The sequence below is a fragment of the Mercenaria mercenaria genome, chromosome 16 (genome assembly GCF_021730395.1).
Source record: "Mercenaria mercenaria strain notata chromosome 16, MADL_Memer_1, whole genome shotgun sequence".
Taxonomy (NCBI): domain Eukaryota; kingdom Metazoa; phylum Mollusca; class Bivalvia; order Venerida; family Veneridae; genus Mercenaria; species Mercenaria mercenaria.
Window position 1 is genome coordinate 40,892,458 of NC_069376.1, and position 21,281 is coordinate 40,913,738.

The following is a 21,281-nucleotide window of genomic DNA, read 5'->3' on the forward strand; positions in this document are numbered from 1 at the left end:
CCGCTTTACGGTATTTTGGTGGCAGAGGTTTCTTTACTCTAAGGGTAGACCAATGCATAGGAGAATGCATTTATTGATGCCCCAGACAATTAGTAGGGAGAGCATGAGACTGTGATACCTGTGTGTGGTTTATGTGCTCCATAATACTGGATGGGGGGTGGTAATTTGACCAAAAGAGTTTGTGAAGTTGTTTGTTCTCCACCTCTGAGCTATGTAAAGAAGTTGTCAGCTGCTTGTAGAGTACAAATCTATTCTTAGAATCCACAAATTCCTATCCTCATGAAATAGCTTTTTAGCTAAAGCCATGAAATTTCATTGGAACTATTAAATGACTTCACAGTATTTATTATTTAAATCTCAAAAAGTTATAAAGACATAATCATTTATTTTCTATTGCAGGCTACAGCACCAAGGTATATGGTGTGAAGAGCAATTGTCGACTACGAGATTGTTCAACATTTCCACAGTCATTTTTCAAAGTCAAGATCATTCCAGCTTTATCTCAGATCAGCCTTACTTCATCTCTGCCAAAATCCGCCAGCTTCCTCTCTTTTGGGGAGGAGTTTAACATGGTTACAAGTGCCACTGCTGTTTTATACACAGGACAAAGGTTTGATTTGACACAAGTTAAAAAACCACTAAAGTCTAGAGGTCTTTTGTTGTGTTAATACAGTCATACATTTAGGGCTAAGTAACTAAGTAAATGATGGAAAATGGTCCATGTTTTCAAAAGTGAGATTTGAAGCAACTCAAGGCTTAAAACATCAAATGGAATGCAATAAATTTTAGAGCTGTCTGATTCCGTCTAGAATAGGCCTTTTCAGTTATTGTGATATTTAATTTCAAGGGCAAAATATTTCATTGTTTATGCAAGTAAATGTTGTTCATAGATACATGACATTGTGGATTTCAAATTTCATAGATGAAAACAAAATCCAAATTTTGCCTGTTCATGGTGATTTAATTCAAGCATCGGTAAAATCCAGGAAGGTTAGTCCCCCTCGAGTACCAATTATTTCACTTGATCTCCACTTAAATAGTTTCAAATGGTTTGTGCATCTAAGTTTATAATCATCACCAAAAACCCATATGGGCAAAGAATGTTAGAAAGTTTAGTAGGAATGATATTGCAAGATTCAGAAGATGCTCCAGTTTTGGAAGATTCTTGGTTCTTTGGCATACAAGTTGTTAAGCACTCATTCATGCAACTCTTATCTGAATGTTAGTAGTTTAACTTGGAAGAATATGGTTACAACCTCTGACATCTTACAGCTTCACCACTGTGTCCACTTTTTAGCTCACCTGAGCACGAAGTGCTCAAGGTGAGCTTTTGTGATCACCCTGTGTCCGTCGTCGTCAACAATTTGACTGTTAACACTCTAGAGGTCACAGTTTTGACCCAAACTTAGTCAGAATGTTACCCTCAATAAAATCTTGGATGAGTTCGATATTGGGTCATCTGGGTTCAAAAATTAGGTCACCGGGTCAAATCAAAGGAAAAGCTTGTTAACACTCTAGAGGCCACATTTATGATGTATCTTCATGAAACTTGGTCAGAATGTTAATCTTGATGATCTTTAGGTCAAGTTCGAATCTGGGTCATGTGGGTTCAAAAACTAGGTCACCCGGTCAGATCAAAGGAAAAGCTTGTTAACACTCTAGAGGCCACATTTATGACCCTATCTTAATGAAACTTGGTCAGAATGTTAATATTGATGATCTTTAGGTCAAGTTCAAATCTGGATCTGGTGGGATCAAAAACTAGGTCACCAGGTCAAATGAAAGGAAAAGCTTGTTAACACTCTATGACTGTATTCATGAAACTTAGTCAGAATGTTAATCTTGATGATCTATAGGTCAAGTTCGAACCTGGATCATGTGGGTCAAGAACTATGTCACCAGTTCAAATCAAAGGAAAAGCTAGATAACACTCTAGAGACCACATTCATGACCATATTTTAATGAAACTTGGTCAGAATGTTAATCTTGATAATCTTTAGGTCAAGTTTAAATCTGGGTCAGGTGGGGTTAAAAACTAGGTCACCAGATCAAATGAAATGTAAAGCTTGTTAACACTCTAGAGGCCACAATTATGACTGTATCTTCATGAAACTTGGTCAGAATGTTAACCTTGATGATCTTTAGGTCAGATTTAAATCTGGGTCAGGTGGGGTCAAAAACTAGGTCATCAGGTCAGATCAAAGGAAAAGCTAGTTAACACTCTATAAGCCACATTTATGACTGTATCTTAATGAAACTTGGTCAGAATTTAGGTCAAGTTTAAATCTGGGTCTGGTGGGGTCAAAAACTAGGTCACCAGGTCAAATCAAAGGAAAAGCTAGTTAACACTCTAGACGCCACATTTATGACTGTATCTTCATGAAACTTGGTCAGAATGTTAATCTTGATGATCTTTAGGTCAGGTTTGAATCTGGGTCATGTGGGGTCAAAAACTAGGTCACTAGGTCAAATTAAAGGAAAAACTAGTTAACACTCTAGAGGCCACATTTATGACCATATCTTAATGAAACTTGGTCAGAATGTTAATCTTGATGATATTTAGGTCAATAGATCAGGTGAGCAATACAGGGCCTTCATGGCCGTCTTGTTCAGTTTCAGACCATCTGTCTTTTAAGTCAAGGTTATAAAACCTGTTTGGAGACAAGACCTTTAAAAGTTTTGCCATTGATCTAGTTCATGAAGATTGGTCTTTAGACTTTTTTATAATGTGGGTCATTGACTCGTGGAAGGGTTTCCCGAGTTTACATGCTTAACTATATTTGATCAGGTAGATAAATTTAATTTCATTAGTGTCAAGAGACCATTCAAAAATGTACTTGTTTTACAGGCTGATTTATTAAATGTATATACTTTTGTTTATAGTTCAGAATGCACTGTGACGTTGCAGAACAATGGTAAACTTCCAGTTGAACTGGTGAATGTTAGTCTTGAATCTACACGGGACAATAAAGGTAAATTGACTACACTATAGTGGATTTGGAATGTAACATTTTGCAATATTTAAATTTCATGTTTTCGTATAAAAAAAAATGTATGTTTATGAATGTGAATCTCAGGTGAGTCTGTGGTATTTAAGATGGTAACAAGATTGCTCAGAAGGTAGATCTCAAGACTATGAATGGCAAGTTTGCAAGTCTGAGGTGTGTTCCCTCAAAATCTGATACAAGTCATTTTGCTTGCTGTCATTCCACCTTTGTGTCAAGTCAGGAAGTTGTCAGTTACATATGGAGAACGAGTCAGTACTGGTCAGAATTCAGGACATTTATTTACTATGGTTAACTGACTGCTATTACATACCTGCTTAACTGAGATCGCACAAAAAATTGTATTTTAGTGTTGCTTATATCACTGGCAACACCAGCAATATGTGCTTAAAAATGGTTGTTCTTTTTGCAGACTTTGTGTGTGAAGTATTTCAGTGGAACAAAGAGAACATCGACTCTCAACTCCCACTGAATGTCTCAAGCCTTCTCTGCTTTAACTTAGCCATTAATGCTGTTGGTGAATTCCTGCTATCATCTAAAGGTACCTATATGTTACTTTAAACTGCTCTATTTCATCTGTTGGAGGGTTCAATTATTTACCCCGGTTTAGCCTGGTACATTCGATTTTGCCCGATTTGCACTTGTTTTGGTCGGGCTAGTTGCACGGTCATTAATTCTGTATACCTATAGGACATGTAGTATAGCCTGATCGAAACATCATGGCACATTTCGGTGTACTGATCAGGTGGTCGAGATAGCATGGTGTGGTATGAATCGAGACCACCTTATGTTGTATTGAATCATGTGAAATATATTTTCGCTCTTATATTGGTATATGGTAACTTGCCAGGTTTTAAAAGCAAGGGAAGAGGTATGAGCATTATTTCAGGCGCAGCCTCCATCAGAGTAACTTGATAGCTTTTTCAGTTCAAAGAAATCTTTGCTCAGAATGGGGCAATTTATTCAATGTTGTCAATTGTAACCACTATATCAAGGAGAACTGTAGACTTTTTGTAGTAAATGTTCATTGTGCCCCAGCTGTGCCATGTAGAAAATTTTGTTTGTTCAGAAGATTGAGGACTTTGGTGATTTGTGGGATATCTAAATAACTTGCACAAATTACTACCACTGTAACAAGTCACATGATGGAACCATTTTGACAGCACAGTTGTCATGGTCATTGTACTAGAGTTACATGTGCCATTTTTCACAGGACTGACTGTTCCTTTACCTCATATAAGGGGAATTTTCAAGTCATGCACATATTTCTGTCTTGTTTGTATCAATGTTCTTAACCTTTAAGCTGCTAAAGTTCTAAAATGGAATGGTTCATCATTCAATATGGGTAGTACCATTCATTATTCGAAGGGGTGTTCACTGAAAATTTACTGTCTGAATAGCGAACAGTGCAGACCATGCTCATGCAGGCTGATCTTGGTCTGCACTGGTCGCAAAGACAGAATCCCGTTCCGCCAGCAGGCTAAGGGTTAAGAAGTATAATGGACAGTTCAGCATGTTTATGATTTTCAGGTTGTGTAAAAGCCTCAACAGACAGTTTAAATAGATGTACAAGTTCTGAAGGCAAGGTATGTATTGAAAGCTAAAAGTGTTATTTAAATGATTTGATATAGAACAAGTGCTTTGCAAAGAAATGGTAAAATGTAGTCCAGAGTAAACTACATTTTAAAAGAAAGATGAATACAAAAAAGTATTCTACTTATTTATACAAGGTTGATCTTCCAAATTACATGTATGTCATAGAGAGATCAGTGTGTGAGAAATTAAAATGAAAGGGGTTATTTTCACTACATTCAACTGGTATTGCTGATTTAGTAACCAAATGTGAAATAGATCTAACAGAATAGCATGAAATTTGTATCTCCAAAATCTCAGCAAATTTTTAGATTTGAAAAAGACAGTGAATGGATTAGGCAACCACATGAGTTAGGCTGCCTGGCAGATTCTGCCATTAAAATGATAGCACCTTGGCATTACAACTGCAACTTGGCAATACCAGTTAAAGGGAATAGTTTTAATTTCCAATTCTTCGAGTTAAGTGAGTCAACTTAACATTTCTTAAAACTTTTTTGAAATACTTTGTATTTAAGGTTGTGGAAGCCATTTTGAAAGTGGAATATTCTGGTGGTCCTGGATTAAAGGACAACTATTGCCGATGTTGCTCAATAGCATTTAGTGTAGACATTCTACCCTCTGTTGTGTTTCATAAATGGGATGTCATGCTGTCTGAGAGGTGTGTTGAACCAGTATTTTAGTTTCCAGGCTTCGCTGTCTTCCAGTTTATACTAAATTAAATTAAAACTAAGCCTGTGATCGTTCAAACTTTTATTATTTGGCATAACTGACTAACACTATCAGACTAAAGGAATGACTAGAGATGAAACAAATATTGTATAACTAGAAATAAATATGCAGATATTAAATGGTAGGTGTAATCTGACCCAGTATGCCTCATTCTTTCTTAGGTATTGGCTCTTCTGGCAGTAAGGATATTCAGGCTGAATAGAGGATGCAAAAATATAATATTTCTATTTTGGAAACTCTTTTTCTCATAGACATAGTTAAGAAATAATACTGTAAAATCATTTAATTTTGTGGGCATGGAATTTTGTGGTTTTGGTCAAAACGGCAATTTCGTGGGGATCTGAATTCGTGGATTTCAACTTTTGAACATAAAATGAATGGAAATTTTACTTGTTCGTTGGAATTAAATTTCGTGGATTGACTCAACCACGAAATCCACGAAAATTAGTCCCCCACGAATATTAATGATTTCACAGTAAATTGTTTCTCTATTTTGCAATGCGTTTGCACAGTTTTAATGATTTTGCAAACTTATGTTGACCAGGTTGTGATTTCACTAGAAATGAGTTACGGGAAGAGCAAATTGCTGAAAAAATTGACATCAGAGTGAACATTTTACTGATTATTTATTTAAAATTTGTGGTTTTTCAGTTCTGATCATTGTTACCTACTGTTTGATCTACAGAACATCTCGGGCCATGATTTGGAAGTTTATCATTCAAACCAGTGTGTGTACCTCAAACATGAACAAATTAGGAGGTAAAGTATTTGATCAATATCTGTTATTTCCATAGTAACCAATGTGTCAGTGTCTGTTTCATTTAAACAGATATTGTCAGTATAGTTTTGTTGGAAGATATTTGCTGTTCAGAGGTGTCTTATGGAAATGATATACTGTAATCACTTAGCTTGACTGTTTCAAAATTTTCAGAAATAAGTGTTTTTTGTCACCTTTTTAGCTCACCTGTCACAAAGTGACAAGGTGAGCTTTTGTGATCGTGCAGCCTCCGTCGTCTGTGCGTCCGTCCGTCCGTAAACTTTTGCTTGTGACCACTCTAGAGGTCACATTTTTCATGGGATCTTTATGAAAGTTAGTCAGAATGTTCATCTTGATGATATCTAGGTCAAGTTTGAAACTAGGTCACGTGCGGTCCAAAACTAGGTCAGTAGGTCTAAAAATAGAAAAACCTTGTGACCTCTCTAGAGGCCATACTTTTCAATGGATCTTCATGAAAATTGGTGAGAATGTTCACCTTGATGATATCTAGGTCAAGTTCGAAACTGGGTCACGTGCCATCAAAAACTAGGTCAGTAGGTCAGATAATAACGAAACCTTGTGACCTCTCTAGAGGCCATACTTTTCATGGGATCTGTCTGAAAGTTGGTCGGAATGTTCATCTTGATGATATCTAGGTAAAGTTCGAAACTGGGTCAACTGCGGTCAAAAACTAGGTCAGTAGGTCTAAAAATAGTAAAACCTTGTGACCTCTCTAGAGGCCATACTTTTGAATGGATCTTCATGAAAATTGGTCAGAATGTTCACCTTGATGATATCTAGGTCAAGTTTGAAACTGGGTCACGTGCCATCAAAAACTAGGTCAGTAGGTCAAATAATAAAAAACCTTGTGACCTCTCTAGAGGCCATATTTTTCATGGGATCTGTATGAAAGTTGGTCTGAATGTTCATCTTGATGATATCTAGATGAAGTTCGAAACTGGGTCAACTGCGGTCAAAAACTAGGTCAGTAGGTCTAAAAATAGAAAAACCTTTTGACCTCTCTAGAGGCCATATTTTTCAATGGATCTTCATGAAAATTGGTCAGAATGTTCACCTTGATGATATCTAGGTAAAGTTCGAAACTGGCTCACATGCGGTGAAAAACTAGGTCAGTAGGTATAAAAATAGAAAAACCTGGTGACCTCTCTAGAGGCCATATTTTTCATGAGATCTTCATGAAAATTGGTGAGAATGTACACCTTGATGATATCTAGGTCAGGTTAGAAACTGGGTCACGTGCCTTCAAAAACTAGGTCATTAGGTCAAATAATAGAAAAACCTTGTGACCTCTCTAGAGGCCATATTTTTCAATGGATCTTCATGAAAATTGGTCACAATTTTTATCTTGGTGATATCTAGGTCAAGTTCAAAACTGGATCACATGAGCTCAAAAACTAGGTCACTATGTCAAATAATAGAAAAAACGACGTCATACTCGGTTCAAAACTGGGTCATGTGGGGACAGGTGAGCGATTCAGGACCATCATGGTCCTCTTGTTGTTGGCATCAGTATCATTAAAGTTTTGCAGTAAGCAGATTTCTAAAAAAATGACTAGGCCAAATGCTTAAACTTAAAACATATATACTGGTTGGGAACCATTTTCCGGACACATTTTCATATTTCGGCTCCATTATTCTCTAAAAAAAATATTTGACATAAATGAAGCCCACACTGCACAAACTTCAGCTCCTTCCACATCCGATGTTGTAATCAGCATCGCGTTGTGACGTAAAATATGGGTTCCATGGGGCCTCAAATGGGGTCACTAAAATAAGTTATTTTTCCCGTCAGGTAAACTAGTATCCGGACAAATATTTTGACGGTGTTTTGTTGTTAATTTGATATCAAAATAAGAAATTAAACTAATTCTACACATTTCTTTATCATTCATCTCTTGCACATGAAACATAACCCGACTTTCAATAGCAGCTACAAAAGCAAACCGAGGTTGACTATAAAAAACTTGAATTTCGTCTTATATGAATTCTTGATAATTCCAATAGATATAGAATAAAATTAGTTCAAAAATCAACAGCCCTGCATCTTACGTAACTTTTAGCGTGAAATTAAAAGTAGAACATGTTATCAGCAGACAATCATTATGTAGTTTGATTATTTCTTCCCCACTTGATACCTCGGCATGTGTGAACTACTGCGCATGCGCAATGCTATCTTCATGCCCCATTAAGACAGAAAGTTGTTTTGTAAACGCAGGTGAGTTATCATCAAAAACCCAAACATTATACAGCCTTATAAAATGGTGATTTGTTGTAGACATGAAGAACAAACATCTAATTGGTCTAGATGAAACAATTACATGAATAACAACGAAATAAAGCGGATATTACATGTGTCCGGAAACTGGTCCAGTCCGGAAAATGGTTCCCAACCAGTATGCGGTATCTTGAAATGACCTCTTATTAAGTCAAACTTTTGGTTAAATTTTGCATGTAAGCAGGTTTCTCAAAAACTACTTTACCAAATGCTTTCGAACAGCACACATGTCTGTGTCATCATGAGAATAAAAATTCTAGTGATACAACAAATTCAACAGAACTTTGTTCTCCAAATGATATATGATTTATCATTTCTTCTGCAGTTCCAATCTTCTTGAAAATTAAAGAAATCTTGTCTCCCATGAATAATAGTGATATAAGTGTTCAGCAGAAAGCACAAAATCAATGTAACATTGTACCCTATTAAAGATAGTGATTTAACAATTCTACTACAGATCAAGTCTTTCTAGTTTAGATGAAAAAGCTATTTTTTACTTCCTGGGACAGCCATACATTGTGTTCAAAGTGTTTGTTATATTTTCAGGATATGTATAGAGATAGAGAGGAGTGAGCCAAAGTTGTTTGTTGGAGATGACCATTCAGATGTGCAATTTAGTCAATTTCTTGCAACATTTGTGGACATTAGATGGACAATAGTATCCTTGTTCAACTTTTCATTGCTAGCCTGCTTGCTTAGCTCGATAGGGAGAGCGTAGATCCATGAATGTTGGGGTTGTGAGTTTGTTTCTCGGGTGAGGTGTATAGTCTTTGTGCTGATTTGATTAAAGACATTTTATCCCAAGTCATTTCGTCCTCCACCTCTGATTCATGTGGAAAATTTGGCAGTTACTTGTGGAGAACAGGTTTATACTGGTACAGAATCCAGGAGCGCTTTTGAGGTCAAGTGTTTGCCATTATGTAACTGTAATACTGTTGAAAAAACTCTTAACCCAAAACAAACGAACATGATCTTTCAGTGCCACTTCATTTTATTGGCTTACAACGCTGCATGCATCAGTCTATTGTATACTCTATCACAATCCAGTTTGCTTTCCTATTAAATAAAGAATGCTTTATGTTGTGTGTTATTATGCAACAGTTCATTTTTCTGATGTCACAATTATTATGTCATAGCACCAAAGGCCTAGCGGCACACTGGAAAAGAAACCAACAGAATACAGGCAAATATTTTATGGATGTTGTCAAGGATGCACATAGTAATCTTTATAATGTATTATAATCAAAATAATACATCTCAAACAGTGATTTGCTCTTGTATGTGCCCTCATGATATGATTCATTAACATCTAAACTCCAGTGATTTTATTAGCTCAACTATTCGAAGAATAGGGGAGCTATCCTACTCGCCCCGGCGTCGGCGTGAGCGTCACACAAATGTTAAAGTTTGCGTACCACCCCAAATATTTTCAAAGTCCATTGAGATATTGCTTTCATATTTTGTATACTTGTTTACCATCATGACCCCAGTCTGTAAAAAAGAGGAGGCAACTCTATCAAGCATTTTGACTGAATTATGGCCCCTTTTCGACTTAGAATATGCTTATTGTAATGTTAAAGTTTGCGTACCACCCCAAATATTTTCAAAGTCCATTGAGGTATTGCTTTCATATTTTGCATACTTGTTTATCATCATGACCCCAGTCTGTAAAAAGGAGGAGGCAACTCTATCAAGCATTTTGACTGAATTATGGCCCCTTTTCGACTTGGAATAAATGTTAAAGTTTGCTGACCACCCCAAATATTTTCAAAGTCCATTGAGATATTGCTTTCATATTTTGCATCCTTGTTTACCATCATGACCCCAGTCTGTTAAAAGGAGGAGGCAACTCTATCAAGCATTTTGACTGAATTATGGCCCCTTTTCGACAGAATAAATGTTTAAGTTTGCGTACCACCCCAAATATTTTCAAAGTCCATTGAGATATTGCTTTCATGTTTTGCATACTTGTTTACCATCATGACCCAAGTCTGTAAAAAGGAGGAGGCAACTCTATCAAGCATTTTGACTGAATTATGGCCCCTTTTCTACTTAGAATATGCTTATAGTAATGTTAAAGTGTTACTCATTGCTTATATTATACTATCAAGCACTGAGAATAGTCGAGCGCGCTGTCCACTGACAGCTCTTGTTCAATGACAAATCACTGTTTAGGATATATTATTTCTTATATTTAGAATGTTAAAAGTTTCTTTAACACTGCCTAGCCATCATTGAGTGTTAGTGGAAAAGTTGGTATTGACAGCTTATTATGGACATCTGAACAACAGCAATTAGTGTACATCTCACCTGTTTCATGGGGTAAGTCATACCTTTAAACATCATCAGTTAGTGTGCATCTCACCTGTTTAATGGGGTAAGTCTTACTTTGAAATAACAACAGTTAGTGTACATCACACCTGCCTCTTGGGGTGAAACCTTGAAACAACAGCAGTTAGTGCAAAGCACACCTGCCTCATAGGGTAAGTCTTACCTTGAAACAACAGCAGTTAGTGCATAGCACACCTGCCTCATGGGGTAAGTCTTACATTGAAACAACAGCAGTCAGTGCATAGCACACCTGCCTCATGGGGAAAGTCTTACCTTGAAACAACAGCAGTTAGTGCATAGCACACCTGCCTCATGGGGTAAGTCTTACGTTGAAACAACAACAGTTAGTGTATATCTCACCTGTCTCATGGGGTAAGTCTTACGTTGAAAACAACAGCAGTTAGTGTATATCTCACCTACCTCATGGGGTAGGTCTTACCTTGAAACAACAACAGTTAGTGTATATCTCACCTGTCTCATGGGGTAAGCTTGCCCCAGACATTTTGAGCATTTTCTTCATTTCCCATACAAACTTGAGCTGTTAGTACTTTACTGTAGCAACAGTAATAGAAGCCATTTGGACAGATTGGTTAAGAGCCTTGGTTAAGAAAATTTGAGTCTTACCTTGAAACAACAGCAGTTACTGTACATCTCACCTACCCCATGGGGTAAGACTTACCTTGAAACAACAGCAGTCAATGTATATCTCACCTGTCTCATGGGATAAGTCTTACGTTGAAACAACAGCAGTTAGAGTACATCTCGCCTACCTCATGGGATAAGTCTTACCTTGAAACAACAGCAGTTACTGTACATCTCACCTACCTCATGGGGTAAGTTTTACCTTGAAAAAACAGCAGTTAATGTATATCTCACCTGTCTCATGGGATAAGTCTTACCTTGAAACAACAGCAGTTAGAGTACATCTCACCTACCTCATGGGATAAGTCTTACCTTGAAACAACAGCAGTTACTGTACATCTCACCTACCTCATGGGGTAAGTCTTACCTTGAAACAACAGCAGCTAATGTATATCTCACCTGTCTCATGGGATAAGTCTTACCTTGAAACAACAGCAGTTAGAGTACATCTCGCCTACCTCATGGGATAAGCCTTACCTTGAAACAAAAGCAGTTACTGTACATCTCACCTACCTCATAGGGTAAGTCTTATCTTGAAACAACAACAGTTAGTGTATATCTCATCTGTCTCATGGGGTAAATCTGTATACGATGAATCACTGCTTGCTGTAATATCAATAACTTAAGCACCCACTTTCATTCTAGCAACTCATGTCATCTGGAGTGGCTCGAAACCCCCAGATATTTTGAGCATTTTCTTCATTCCCATACAAACTTGAGCAGTCAGTGCTTTACTGTAGCAACTGTGATAGAAGCCATTTGGACAGATTGGTTAAGAGCCTTGGTTAAGAAAATTTATCAGAGGTTGAACTTTGTCATGGAAGCCTTGCTTATAGACAACTGATGTTTCTACCAGGGTTCTGAACCTTGCATGAAATTGATTCTAGGGTAGGAAAGTTGACATTTGAAATAAATAAAATCTTTAATTCTTTGCCTGCTTTGTTAATTTTTCAGATGTACGGCTGAATGGTCAGTTGATTTCTCCATTACATATTGGATCTCTGGAGTACAAGATAGGACAGGTTGTCAAGGTGGATGTAGAAGTTAACGTAAAGTCAGGTAGGTAATATTTTTATTATGGGTATGTAAGGAGAAAATCAATATTTCTAAATTGCTTTTCAGTGAGAGATAAAGGCAGGTGTTGGTTTGAGCCCTGCTCAGGTTGACTTGTGAGGAAGCCATCCATCTGGCTTACAGAGGGTTGATGGTTCCACCCAGGTGCCCTATTTTGTCTGAAATAAAGCCAAGAGGTGTAACTAGGATAATGTAGCCCAGATTAGGGCCTTCACGTCAAGCAAAAGCACCATGCTGCCTATTTTGTATCAATATAACTTTATATCCATCAAACATAAAGTTTGGGTCATTAATGTTAGAATTGTCACTCCTGAATTTTTATTCAGATGCAAGCAGAGGAAAATTTCAAGTTGAAGATAAATCACAAAGGGCAACCATTTAAGATTTTATATCTCTCTTTACTTCAGCCCACTTAACTTAGTAGGGACAGCAGAAATCTATGGACACAGGGGTTTCAGGAGTTTGTTCTCCTAGCAGAGGCGTATTTTCTCCATGACAATTTCATAAAAGACTGTGTCTGAAGTCATTTTGTCCTCCACCTCAGTTTTCATGTGGAGCATTGGGCAGTTACTTGTGGAGAACAGATTAGTATTGGTACAGAATCAAGGAACACTGGTTAGGTTAACCCATCATTGCATAACTGAAATACTGTTGAAAAATGGTGTTAAAGCCAAAAAACAAAGAAAATATTAACAAGATTGTTTTTAGCTCATCTGATTTTTTGAAAAAAAATGATGAGTTATTGTCATCACTTGAGCGGTTGTCGGCGTCGGCGTCGGCGTTGCCTGGTTAAGTTTTATGTTTAGGTCAGCTTTTCTCCTAAACTATCAAAGCTATTGCTTTGAAACTTGGAATACTTGTTCACCATCATAAGCTGACCCTGTATAGCAAGAAACATAACTCCATCTTGCTTTTTGCAAGATTTATGGCCCCTTTTGTACTTAGAAAATATCAGATTTCTTGGTTAAGTTTTATGTTTAGGTCAACTTTTCTCCTAAACTATCAAAGCTTTTGCTTTGAAACTTGGAATACTTGTTCACCATCATAAGCAGACCCTGTACATTAAGAAACATAACTCCATCTTGCTTTTTGCAAGAATTATTGCCCCTTTTGGACTTAGAAAATCAGTTTTCTTGGTTAAGTTTTATGTTTAGGTCAGCTTTTATCCTAAACTATCAAAGCTATTCCTTTAAAACTTGCAACACTTGTTCACCATCATAAGGTGACCCTGTACAGCAAGAAACATAACTCCATCCTGCTTTTTGCATGATTTATGGCCCCTTTTGGACTTAGAAAATATCAGATTTCTTTGTTAAGTTTTATGTTTAGGTCAACTTTTTCTCTTAAACTATCAAAGCAATTGCTTTAAAACTTGCAACTCTTGTTCACCATCATAAGCTGACCCTGTACAGCAAGCAACATAACTCCATCCTGCTTTTTGCAATAATTATTGCCCCTTTTGGACTTAGAAAAATCATTTTCTTGGTTGAATATTATGTTTAAGTCAACTTTTCTCATAAACTATCAAAGCTATTGCTTTAAAACTTGCAACAGTTTTTCACCATCATAAGTGGACACTGTACATCAAGAAACATAACTCTATCCTGCTTTTTGCAAGAGTGATGGCCCTTTTTAGACTTAGAAAATCATGGGTAGGAGAATATTTCTATTATACAAAAAAAATCAGATGAGCGTCAGCACCCGCAAGGCGGTGCTCTTGTTTAACTTCCGAAATCACAACACAGGTAAGAAAGAAACATACAACAGTGCTTGGGGGACATATATCAGTGATGTGTTTCATCATTCTTACAATTATAATGGAAAAAAACTAGGTACTTTACATCTGATCATTGATATATGAGCTGCGCCATGAGAAAACCAACATAGTGGCTTTGCGACCAGCATGGATCCAGACCAGCCTGCGCATCCGCGCAGTCTGGTCAGGATCCATGCTGTTCGCTTTCAAAGCCTATTGCAATTAGAGAAACCGTTAGCAAACAGCATGGATCCTGACCAGACTGCGCAGATGCGCAGGCTGGTCTGGATCCATGCTGGTCGCAAAGCCATTATGTTGGTTTTCTCATGGCACGGCTTATATATGCATTGCTTTCTCTTTGCAGAATCCAAGCTAGAAGACAATGAGGCAGTTTTAACTGTTTACTGTTGTCAGCATTGTGATAATGGATCAATCAATTACAACACAGACAGCTATGTATGTACTATAGGCTCAGAAGCGCTAGTCATTCCTAAGGTAAGCTCATAGTTTCCTGTGTAACAACGGAAAGTAATTGGATCATAATTATTACATGTGGCCTTAGGCCTCATACTTGCTTGTGTTACCACATGTACAGCTACATCTTCAGTATATGCATATAGGCCTCTTCAAGGTAAGCTTAAAGTCTCCGATGTGAAAACAAGGAGAGTTACATATTTAGGCTCTAAGGAACAAGTCATTTTTAGCTCACCTGTCACAAAGTGACAAGGTGAGCTTTTGTGATCGCGCGGTGTCCGTCGTCCGTGCGTCAGTGCGTCCGTGCGTCCGTAAACTTTTGCTTGTGACCACTCTAGAGGTCACATTTTTCATGGGATTTTTATGAAAGTTGGTCAGAATGTTCATCTTGATGATATCTAGGTCAAGTTCGAAACTGGGTCACGTGCCATCAAAAACTAGGTCAGTAGGTCTAAAAATAGAAAAACCTTGTGACCTCTCTAGAGGCCATATATTTCACAAGATCTTCATGAAAATTGGTCAGAATGTTCACCTTGATGATATCTAGGTCAAGTTTGAAACTGGGTCACGTGGGGTCAAAAACTAGGTCAGTAGGTCTAAAAATAAAAAAACCTTGTGACCTCTCTAGAGGCCATATTTTTCATGAGATCTTCATGAATATTGGTCAGGATGTTTATCTTGATGATATCTAGGTCAAGTTTGAAACTGGGTCACGTAGGGTCAAAAACTAGGTCATTAGGTCTAAAAATAGAAAAACCTTGTGACCTCTCTAGAGGCAATATTTCTCAATGCATCTTCATGAAAATTGGTCAGAATGTTCATCTTGATAATATCTAGGTCAAGTTCGAAACTGGGTCACGTGGGGTTAAAAACTAGGTCAGTAGATCTAAAAATAGAAAAACCTTGTGACCTCTCTAAGAGACCATATTTTTCATGAGATCTTCATGAATATTGGTCAGAATGTTCACCTTGATGATATCTAGGTCAAGTTCGAAACTGGGTCATGTGGGGTCAAAAACTGGGTCAGTAGATCTAAAAATAGAAAAACCTTGTGACCTCTCTAGTGGCCATATTTCTCAATGGATCTTCATGAAAATTGGTCAGAATGTTCACCTTGATGATATCTAGGTCGAGTTCGAAACGGGGTCACGTGGGATTAAAAACTAGGTCAGTCGATCTAAAAATAGAAAAACCTTGTGACCTCTCTAGAGGCCATATTTTCATGAGATCTTCATGAATATTGGTCAGAATGTTCATCTTGATGATATCTAAGTCAGATTTTAAACTGGGTCACGTGGGGTCAAAAACTAGGTCAGTAAATCTAAAAATAGAAAAAACCTTGTGACCTCTCTAGAGGCCATATTTCTCAATGGATCTTCATGAAAATTGGTGAGAATGTTCAGCTTGATGACATCTAGGTCAGGTTCGTAACTAGGTCATGTGCTTTCAAAAACTAGGTCAGTAGGTCGAAAAATAGAAAAACCTTGTGACCTCTCTAGAGGCCATATTTTTCACAAGATCTTCATGAAAATTGGTGAGAATGTTCACCTTGATGATATCTAGGTCAAGTTTAAAAGTGGGTCACGTGCCTTCAAAAACTAGGTCATTAGGTCAAATAATAGAAAAACCTTGTGACCTCTCTAGAGGCCATGTTTTTGAATGGATCTTCATGAAAATTGGTCAGAATTTTTTATCTTGATGATATCTAGTCACATGTGCTCAAAACTAGGTCACTATGTCATATAATAGAAATAACGATGTCATACTCAGTTGAACACTGGGTCATGTGGAGATAGGTGAGCGATTCAGGACCATCATGGTCCTCTTGTTCATTTGTGTTCCCATGTTTGATAAGCATTAGTTTTGAAGGCACAAGTCATTTACATCCATTTGTATTCCAATGTTTGATATGCTGTAGTTTTGAATTAATTTTTAAATTTCTGTTTCAGATTTCTGTTGAGGACACTATTTCACATTCCTGTATGTTTATGTTCACCTGCAGTGGGTTCTACAAATTTGAAATCAGGATGCTGGTGAAAGGTCAAACAAAGGGTAAAGGTCAAGTTCCAGACAAGGTCACAGAGGAATCATTGACAGAGTCTCGCAGTTTTAAATGCTCATCTGTGATAGAAGTTAATATAGTTGATTAGGCCATTATAAATTAATCATTAGATTGTCATCCAAATTTATCTTTACTAGAGGTTGGAGAATTTTTTTCTGATATTCTTTTATATCTTTTAGGCAAAGGCCAAAGAAAATTAAAGAAAATTAAAAATCACAATGTCATTTAAAGTTACAGATTACAATTCACTCCTTATAAACACCTTCCAGGAGTTACTAAAAATAGCCCATGCATACTATTATTTTGCTTGCTAAACGTTTTCAGCTAGCACTGTATTCACTATTCACTATAGGTATCTATTGTCATTTAACTGATAAATGAAATGGCTTGATGGTAATTTGATACTTAGCTAAAAAATTACATTATATGATAATTGGCTAATAGATAGGTATGAAATTACTATTGAAGCTTAAGCAATTTAACTGTTTTAATTTGTGGTATCTTTCATAGTATATATATTAAGCGCTGATGGTCAACATTAGATCAGTTAACCTTTAGCCTGCTAAATTTCTAAAATTGAGTGGTTTATCATTCAGTTTGGGCAATACAATTTATTATTCGAAGTGGTGTTCACTGAAAATGTATTGACTGAATAGCGAACAGTGCAGACCATGATCCTGATACTGGTCGCAAAGGCAGAATCACTTGCCACCAGCAGACTAAAGGTTAATACGTTTACGGATAAAATTCCATCAGTCTGTCAGAACTAGTGTACACAAGTTGAATAATGACTGACCAGTTATGATTCCAGACCACTAACAATTCCCACAGCAAATCAGTCTAACTCTCATTATGACGATTTCATATTCTATACCTAACTGATTAGACCAAATAAAAGATCTAAGTGTATCTCTAATATGAGCCGTGCCATGAGAAAACCAACATCCGCGCAGTCTGGTCAGGCTCCATACTGTTCGCTTTTAAAGCCTATTGGAATTGGAGAAACTGTTAGTGAACAGCATGGATCCTGACCAGACTGTGTGGATGCGCAGGCTGGTCTGGATCCATGCTGGTCGCAAACCCACTATGTTGGTTTTCATCACGCAGCTCATATAAAACATATATCAGTACATATCACTATTTTCCTGTATGCATATAAATATATTCATTTTTTTTTTTTCACCCCAATCCATATGACACAAAAAGCTGACAAAGTCTCTTAATAAGAAATTTACTACTTGAGGCTTACCAGTACAGGTAGATTTCTGCCTATACTTATTTATTCTTGAAGCAAAATCATTGAATCTGTGAATGTTTGGAAGGTGTCTATAAACAGGCTTCTATTTTTGGTTAGCTCACCTAAGCCATAGCACCAAAAATTGGGCTCGTGAGCCCAGGTTGCACTACCGCAAAAAATAATATCTGCCCTGAAAAACTGCTGAAATCAAATTTTTACCTGCAGAACTTGTCCAACTAAGATATTTCTGAAATTTTGAAGACAATCCATGTTTCATATAAATGCCCACAAAAATGATGTTTTTCTGATACAGTACTATACTCCTTTCCAACTGCAACTTCCACCAGGATTCGAACCTGCAGCCTTCACTTTAACAGTGAAGATGTTTGCCAGTTACACCATTATGAAAGTTATATTTTAGCATAGGACTATAGACTATGGACATTACTTTTTCTGCTGGTAATACAATAATATTAACCAAAAGTTGTTTTATTAGTATTTATTTCATAATAAAAATCATAGGGCTGATTTAGTTTTAAGTAATATTTTATTACAAGAATGGTGGGTGGGGTTTGATGCCTTTGCATGTTATATTATCAAAACATGCTTCAAAATATTAGCTGCTTTAGCAACTGTTGTCATATCTTTCTTAAATGCTGACTTTTTAATGACTAATTATTAAGATTGCAATAGAAAATTTCGTTAGAAAGGACAGGTATGTACGAAAATCACGGCCATGAAAACGGGTGACAGTATGGAAAACGTAAGTTGAGACTTAAATTCTTGATAAAATACCTGTTTTTAATTTATTTTATTTCATCATAGCTATTCAAAAACTTTCAATTTCTGTTTATTTTAAGCATTTTCCCCCCTAAACTGACTCGGTAACATTAAAAAAATACTATTTCGTATCAGCCAATCCACTCATAAAATCGTATCAAGCAAACAAAATGATGATTAAAATTATCCATTTTTTTATTCAGTAATCTAATTATTGACAATTGACTGCCTAATTAAATAAAATTGTTGCAAATTACCTCCCCTCCTTTCAATAACGGATGTTGTTTATTACGCAGATTATCGATTTTTCTTATCTTTTGATCCACAAACACTGTGTTGACATAGCTTACAAGCTGTCATTAGACAAGTCCCGCCATGCGATTGCCTGTCAACGGTGGTTTAAATCTGCCTTTCATACCTTACTGCTTATTAGTATATGCATGCTTTCAGTGACCGCGATTAAGTGTTTATTTAGAATTCACAAGTTAATTGTGGACACAGTTTTATTGCAGGAAATGAATAAAAGAATTTGTCAAAGGCAAATGCCCCTGGGTCCCGAGTGACGCACAGGCAAGTATCATGGCGGGTCCTCTGAGCGTCTTTTGAAAATATCCGGGGTCCCGGGTCAAATGGAACCCCTGACAGTTAGCCAGTCTTTTTAGCTCACCTGAACACAGAGTGCTTATGGTGAGGTATTGTGATCACACTGTGTCCGGCGTATGTCGTGCGTCCATCCATCCGTCCATGCGTCATCAACATTTGTGTTTAAACGACATCTCCTCCAAAACCAGTGAATGGATTTTGATGAAACTTAGCAGTGATGTTCCTTGGGTGGTCCTCTACCAAAATTGTTCAAACAGTTCAGCTTGGTTGCACATAGCAGCTGCCAGAACTAAAAATAGAAAAAAACTTCAAACGACATTGCCTCCTAAACGGATGGTCCGATTTTGAAATAATTTCACACAAATGGTCCTTATATCACCATCTACCAAGACTGTTCAAATTATACGGAATTTTATCAAAAAACATGGCCGTTAGAGGGTGTGGTCACTTTTCCCTATATGTATATAGTGGAAACTTTAAAAATCTTGTATAAAACTGCTTGCCTGATTTTAGAATAATTTTACACAAATGGTCCTTGTGTGACCCTCTACCAAAATTGTTCAAATTATTTTGATTCGTCAAAAAACATGGCCACCAGAGGGCGTGGTCATTTTTCCCTATATGTATATAGTGGAAACTTTAAAAACCTTTTTTGTATGAAACTGCTAGGCCAATTTTAAAATAATTTTACACAAATGGTTCTTGTGTGACCCTCTACCAAGATTGTTCAAATTATTTTGATTCATCTAAAAACATGGCCGCCAGAGGGCGTGGTCACTTTTCCCTGTATGTATATAGTGGAAACTTTAAAAATCTTCTTAAGTGAAACTGCTGGCCTGATTTTAAAATGATTTTACACAAATGGTCCTTGTGTGACCCTCTACCAAGATTGTTCAAATTATTTTGATTCGTCAAAAAACATGGCCGCCAGAGGGCGTGGTCAATTTTCCCTATATGTATATAGTGGAAACTTTTAAGATCTTCTTATGTGAAACTGCTAGCCCGATTATAAAATAATTTTACACAAATGGTCCTTGTTTTACACTCTACCAAGATTGTTCAAATTATGTAGATTCGTCAAAAAACATGGCCGCCGGAGGGCGAGGTCACTTTTCCCTATATATAAAGTGGAAACTTTAAAAATCTTCTTGTTTGAAACTGCAAGCCTTGTTTTAAAATAATTTCACACAAATGGTTCTTGTGTGCCCCACTATAAAGATTGTTCAAATTATTCCAATTTGTCCAAAAAAATGGCTGCCAGAGGCCATGGTCACTTTTCTTCTGTGAATCAGTGATAGCTATAGCCTTGATATACTTATACAAACACAATTGAAGACTTGTACACAGGTGAGTGATTTAGGGTCAATAACCCTCTTGTTATCAATGTCTCTGTTCATCTGATAACTACAAAAATAACTTTTGACCTGACACTGTCTGTATCAGTGTTCAATGATAACCACAAAAAGCACTATAAATCACTGTCACCATCGGTGTTCATTTGATAACCACAAAAATCACTATAGATTGCTGTATCAGTGTTCATTGATAACCACAAAATCACTACTGCTGTATCAGTGTTCAATGATAACCACAAAATCACTATAAATCACTGTCTCTATCAGTGTTCAATGATGACCACAAAATCACTATAAATCACTGTCTCTATCAGTGTTCAATGATAACTACTGTAACAATAATCACTATAAATCACTGTCTCTATCAGTGTTCAATGATAACCACAACAATCGGTCAATATCTCTATCAGTGTTCATTGATAACCACAATGTCTATAAATCACTGTCTCTATTAGTGTTCATTGATAACCACAAAATCATTATAAGTCACTATCTCTGTCAGTGTTCATTGATAACCACAAAATCACTGTCTCTATCAGTGTTCATTGATAACCACGAAAAAAATCACTGTCTCTATCAGTGTTCAT

The 21,281-nt window shown here is 36.8% G+C and overlaps 1 protein-coding gene across 1 annotated transcript in view; it reads left to right on the forward strand.

Moving 5' to 3' along the window:
- Nucleotides 1-20,899, forward strand: part of LOC123539957 (trafficking protein particle complex subunit 9-like) — a 64,005-nt gene extending 43,106 nt beyond the window's left edge. Inside the window, exons 15-25 of the mRNA XM_053526799.1 lie at nt 400-610; nt 2,884-2,972; nt 3,418-3,546; nt 4,536-4,591; nt 5,114-5,256; nt 5,979-6,086; nt 8,927-9,038; nt 10,609-10,702; nt 12,308-12,412; nt 14,548-14,678; nt 16,607-20,899. Coding sequence (XP_053382774.1) covers nt 400-610; nt 2,884-2,972; nt 3,418-3,546; nt 4,536-4,591; nt 5,114-5,256; nt 5,979-6,086; nt 8,927-9,038; nt 10,609-10,702; nt 12,308-12,412; nt 14,548-14,678; nt 16,607-16,807 — 1,379 coding nt within the window. The 3' untranslated portion in view covers nt 16,808-20,899. The remainder of the gene's footprint in view (nt 1-399; nt 611-2,883; nt 2,973-3,417; nt 3,547-4,535; nt 4,592-5,113; nt 5,257-5,978; nt 6,087-8,926; nt 9,039-10,608; nt 10,703-12,307; nt 12,413-14,547; nt 14,679-16,606) is intronic.
- Nucleotides 20,900-21,281: the final 382 nt, after the last annotated feature.